Source organism: Ailuropoda melanoleuca, chromosome 4 (assembly GCF_002007445.2).
Source record: "Ailuropoda melanoleuca isolate Jingjing chromosome 4, ASM200744v2, whole genome shotgun sequence".
NCBI lineage: Eukaryota > Metazoa > Chordata > Mammalia > Carnivora > Ursidae > Ailuropoda > Ailuropoda melanoleuca.
In genome coordinates this window covers 3,085,660-3,091,649 of record NC_048221.1, presented here as the reverse complement: position 1 = coordinate 3,091,649, position 5,990 = coordinate 3,085,660, and the positions used below count along the sequence as shown (strand labels likewise).

The 5,990-nt window shown below is 52.5% G+C and overlaps 1 protein-coding gene across 1 annotated transcript in view; it reads left to right on the top strand.

The window, feature by feature from the left end:
* The first annotated feature begins 460 nt into the window (after positions 1-460).
* The window catches only part of SH3GL1 (SH3 domain containing GRB2 like 1, endophilin A2), a 31,501-nt gene continuing 25,971 nt past the window's right edge, over positions 461-5,990 (top strand). Inside the window, exon 1 of the mRNA XM_034657541.1 lies at positions 461-697. Coding sequence (XP_034513432.1) covers positions 653-697 — 45 coding nt within the window. The 5' untranslated portion in view covers positions 461-652. The remainder of the gene's footprint in view (positions 698-5,990) is intronic.

Below are 5,990 nucleotides of genomic sequence, written 5' to 3'. Positions count from 1 at the left end.
ATACCAGACAGGAGGCTGGTGCAAGCTCTAGTTAGGGCAGGAAGGACAGGGGGATAGAAAGGAAGTAGAAGTGACACCGTGTTGTCTGACTTGGGCAACTGTATGGATAAGCACGTGGCAGGGCTGAAGACGGTGTGTGTGTGAGGGACTAAACGCACAGAGAACTGGGTTAGCTGCGATTAACAAACAGGTATCCGGAGACTTGTAAACCCAGCCTCCCAACCTCTCGAAGATTTAAGCGGCTTTCCTAAAACGTTAGGACTACCTCCGGGCCTCTAGGGGTCGCTGTAACCTCCATGGTCTCTCTAGGCTCGCTCCCGTCGGCTCGCTGGCAGAGGCAGCCTTGGCAGGGCGGACGACGTGAGCGTGCGCTCTCTGACCGGCAGGGGGCGCGCTTGCGCAGTTGGGGCTGGGGGCGCGCGCAGGCCGGCACCGGAAGTGTGCGGTTGCCATGTAATATCCTGGCCGCGCGGGCGCGCGAGAGGCTGAGGCGGCGCCGGGGCGGGCGCGGAGCTGGCGAGAGGGCGGTGAAGGCGGCGCCGACGGGGCCCGCTGAGGCGCGCGGGGTATCGGCGGCGCCCGGGAGCCTGTCGCTTGCGCGGTCCCTCCGGTTCGCTGGGTCCGGGCGAGAGGCCCCACGGCGGGAGGCAGTATGTCGGTGGCGGGGCTGAAGAAACAGTTCTATAAGGCGAGCCAGGTGAGCGGAGGCCGAGGCTAGGGGAACGAGCCCCGGGCCCCAGGCTGCCCGGAGTTGGGGACCCGGCCAGGCCCGACCCTGGCTCGGGAGGGCGCTGCGGGCACCGAGGGGGCGGCATTGGCGCGTGTCCCCCGCTGGGTGGGGAGAGCCCAGGAGGGACCCCTGCCCACGAAGTGGCCCAGGCCCTGCCCTCCATGTGGGCTCCGGTCTCCCCGAGAAGGGTGGGCAGACCCCTGGGAGGGGCAGAGATGCACCCGGAGGTTGACCCGGGACAGGGACCCCTTCCTTCCCTTCCTCCCCTGTAAAAGGGGCAGGGAGTGGGGAAAGAGCAGGGGAAGAAACACTCCTGAGGCTGTCGATATAGGACTCTTGCCAGAGAGCCCAGGGGCAGGGAAACTTGGCGTCTGAAGTAATTCTTTAAAACAAACAAACGAAAACCCCTTTTGATAGACCCGGTACGAAGTAGGGAAGGGGTAGAGTGAAAAGTCCGTTTCCGCCTCCAGTCCCTCAGGCATCCAGTCCCTCTCCCCAGCCGCAAGGACTGTCACCCACGATTCACATCCCTTTCCAAAGATACGTTATATCTTTCCTTTAAACACACAAACGCGCACACACACACACACACACACACACACACGGTGGTAGCATAGTCTACATGGTCCTTTGTGTTTCGGGTTTTTCCTTAAATGTTTTTGGCGATAACGCTGGAGCTGGAATTCTCCACCTCAGATCGCTCTCTGTTGTGGGGGGGCCCCTCTTGGGCACTGTGAGGTGATGAGCGACATCCCTGGCCCCACCCGCTCGATCCCAGGAGCAACCCCCCCAGTCCCGACACCACAAATACCTCCCCTTGCTACCAAATGTCCCTGGGGAACTCCCCTTCTCCCCCCACCCCAGAGCTACTACACTAGGGCATACCCCTAGAGTTTCTTTGATCTTTGTAATGGGTTGGTGGTATCCCAGTCAACTATTGGGGACTGAAAAAATCAGTCATCTATTGATGGATACACATTGTTTCCAGTCGGTTTCTGCTACAAACAATACCGGGGTGAATAGCCAATGAATATTTTTGCTCACAGGTGGGATTGGATTTACAGGATAAATTCCTAGAAGGGGCGTGCTGAATCCAAGAGTATAGTGTTTTACATGTGACAGAGAAGGGTAGGTTTTTTTGGAATGTCCAGGCCCCATTGCTCATGAATCTGATGAAAGCTGTGGATTCACTCACCAGAAAACTGGGCGGTGGGAGAATTCAGTTTATGGTTTCAGATCCACGAAGCCCCAGGTTCCTTGAATCCTATTGGTTCCTGCATCCCAGATTAAGACCCTTAGGCGTGGGGTGACTGGGCGGTTCAGTCGGTTAAGCATCTGCCCTCAGCTTAGGTCATGATCCCAGGGTTCTGGGATGGAGCCCCGCATCAGCGTTCCTTGCTCAGCGGGGAGTCTGCTTCTCCCTCTCCCTCTGCCTGCTGCTTCCCCTGCTGGTGCTCTCTGTCAAGTAAATAAATAAAACCTTAAAAATAAAATAAAAAATTAAAAAAAAAAAAGAAACTTAGGTGTGGAGTCTGTATGGATAGACTCCGCGGAGGGATGAGCGACTATCTTAGGGACAGTGTGGGCCTTGCTGGCAAACTGGGCTTTTCCCACAATTTGGAGAAGTTCAGTGGGAGGGAAGAAAAATGAGTCCACAGTAACACAGCTGGTACCTTTTCCCTATTGATGGAAAAAGTCATGACCCCACCCTAATGTTTATCTAGGGCAAACCTCAGATGATGGCTAACCCCTGGAAGAAGAGAAACTTAATCCAGAGGGGTTCTTGGATTATTGCTGAGAGTACAGCCCTTTACCCCAGCAGTATAGAAGTAAAGGGACCTGGCCCTGGGTTAGACCTTGTCCAACAGGCACCAGATTCCCAGGGCTTGACCAGAGGGGATGGTGCTTACTTGATGACCTTGATGAACTATCTTCCTGCAGGAGAAGCCCTCTCCTCCCAGCCCCCAGCTCTCAAGGCCCATGCTGGAGGCCCATACTGTCCCAAGCAGACACGCTCTGCTAGAGGCACTAGTTAGGCCGCTCTGGCCGGCCACCAGAGCTTTTTGTCTCAGGAGGAAGCAGGGTGTCCTGCATTCAGATTTATGAGAAATACCTTGAAACCTGAAAAGCACCGTGCAGTGCAAGCTCCTGGTTCAGATCAATCTGTGATCTTGCCATTCTGAGGCCCATCCCCAAAGAACTGCTGTGATGGCCACATCCTACTCTGGGAGCGGCTGTCTTGGCCTCCTCATCAATCCTCTGCTGAGTTGTGCTCTCAAGAATCATTCTGGCTGTGCTCCATTCTCTTCTGCAATAGTTTCCACAGGCCCCCAGCATCTCTGTTGTTTATCCAGACGTGTCCATCTCCTTGTGTTTCTTTTCTTGTACTCAATACACCTCTTTTCATCCTCTTGTCCTCAGAGCAGGGTTGGCTGTTGAGAGTATGAGGCAGTAGTTAATGTCTGTTGAATTCTCACCGAATGAACAGGCAGTATGCTTTCAGCCACTGGTCTCATTTATCTGGCATAAGGGTAAATGCACTCCCCTTTTTACACAAAACTATGTGGGGACATTTATATCTTTCTTAGGACGGTGGTTTCTCAACCAGGGCCAGTTCTACTCTCTAGGAGACATTGGCAATATCTGGAGACATTTTTGGTTGTCACAACCTGGGTTCCTTTTAGTATCTAGTGGGTGGAGGCTAGGGATGCCACTCAACACCCTAGAATGCACGGGGCAGCCCCCACAACCGAGAATTATCTGGGCCCAGATGTCAGTAGTGCTGAGGTTGAGACACCCTGCCCTAACATTTGTGAGAAGTGAGAATAATTATAACAAAAAACAACGAAAAAATCTCTCCTGGGCCATTCTTGTGATAGCTGTCTGCTTTTCTTAGTTTTCAAAACACGGATAACCACATATACATAGACATGTATGTAAAACTCAGCATCCAGATCCCAAGTTGTTAGAACCCTAGGGTATCTTTTGGCATCTGGTCTTTTTAAGAAGGTATTAGTTTGCATCGGTACTTTTCAGCTGGGGTGACTAAGCCTTCCCTTCCCCCCCTCCCCGTGCCCCCTTTCAGGGACATTTGGCAATGTCTGAGACGGTTTTTGGTTGTCACCACTTTGGGAGAGGGAGCTACTGGCACTGAGTGGGGAGAGGCTAGGGATGGTTGCTAAACACCCTGTAGTTCACAGGACAGCCTTCCCCACGACAAAGAATTATCCGGCCCCACATGTCAGTGGCAATGAGATTGAGAAACAGCGCTTTGAAACAGGTTCTTGGTTTCAGAGGCTTGTAACAGTGTTGTTTCTAAATTGAAAAAAAGAAGTCAGGTGGATGTGGGAGAGAGTGGGGCACGGAGAGGCTTGGTTTCTAGCAGCTGAGACTGTGATATTAATTAAAAGTTTCTGATCTCACTGATGATACTGGTAACAAACCAGTTATCAGTATCTGGCAACAACCTGGCAAATTCCATGCTCGTTCATCTCTGGTGCAAACATTCAAGTCTTGTACACGGTCGGTTCGGGCTTGTGTGAGAAGTTTGGGAGCCTCTGCTTCTTGTTCAGAACTGGCTGCTGCTGGGCTGAGGCCTGCTGAAGGATCTGTAGAAGAAAGTGCTGGAAGGAGGAGGCGTCTGTCTGGGGCCTCAGTCCTGCCGCCCACCTGGTACTTATGTGCATCTAGAACTGGGGGAAATGCTTTAATCTGAGTATTTCTGGGGGACTGAGGAGGGTAAGGGGACCCCACTAGTGAGATCCAAACTCGGAAGTTCACTTCTCCTTGTAGTACGATGTTAATTTCCAGGCCTAAGCTGCTCACTGGTTTCTGATAATTCTTGTGGCCAGGCCAGATTTGAGAGTGTAACTAGGGATAAATCTGGCAGCTGCCTGGAATGCTGGCTTGACTTTTTTTCTCTCTTTCCTTTCTTTCCTATTTTTTTCTTTTTCTTTTTTTTCCCCTTTTTCCTCTTCTTTTGGCCTGAAAGGAGGTAGAGAGTTTGAACTGAAAGATTGGTTCCGTCAGAGCTAGGAGGAAGATTCATGACTGCCATATCCCATAGCTTTGAAGTTCATTGGATGCTTGCTAGACTCTGGGTTTGTGCCTAGGAGGAAAGATAAGACTTCCTTTGAGAAGCATGGGGTGGGGAGTGAGCTGGGGCACCCGGGACCCCAACTTATTAGAGTAATATCTGGGGGACTTGGCTGGTGTTTGGGACGTCCCAAGTTACTACTCTGCTGTGACCTATTTTTAAAACCTTCTTGTGTGGAATCAGGCTTTTGATTTCCCAGCAAAGTGTTTGGCCTGTTAAGTAATAAATGTGGAATAATCTTAGATACAAAAGTCTGGAACTTTGTAGCTCCTTCACCTGAGCAGAATAAAAGCATGAAACCTGTCTGCTGAGAACAACAGGTGACAGGCAAAATCGGGTCCCTGCCCCAAGCCCTTGAGCTCAGCATCTGCAGGCTAACTTCCTGGAGATCATCTGCCTTGGGGCAGCAGACATGGCAGGGGCTTTGGCCGTTGGCGGTATCTGTGTGTGATGGGAACTGGGTTAAGTCCAACTTTGCCGGAAGCAACTCTGCTGACTCCCTCTGTAAGAAGACCCTTGAACTGGCCCTGTCCCTGTGGGACCCTGGACGGAGATGTTCCCATCCTGCTCCATTGGTGGACGGGCCTGGCTGCTCTTCCCACTCGGCTTTGGGTCATCAGCCTGGTGTTTTAGGCTGGACCGCGGAGCTACAGAACAAGTGTGAGACTGCTCTCCCCCAAAGGATCCCGGGACCTCCTTGAACCCCACCACTTCCCAGGCCTGTCTGTAAAACTGGGTTCACCCGACCGCCTTCACAGGACCCATTGTTCACAGTCACGGAGGCCTTCTGTAACCAAGCAGAATCCTGCGTATTCTTGTTGTTAACAAACCAGGACCAGGAGGGCATCCCATCCTGACTCTGCTACCTGGGCCTGCCAAACATGAGGTGGCAAGTTCTCCTCTGACTCAGAGCCCTGTGTTTATTAAAGACTGGTTAGCGTGCCTGCATGCGCTTCTCCCTACTCATCTGGCTTGGTGTGAAGGCAGGGCCCTGGGGTACTTAATTATAGTCTGCGTGCCGCTGAAGAATGCCTGTGAGGGTAGGGATTTCATAGTGTCTCCCTGTTCGGTTTCAGAAATTGGGGGCTGTTGCATTCCTGAGACCCCAGAACTTAGCAAGTGAACCAGGGATGCAGTGCTGTCCACCCCTCCCCCGCCCTTCCC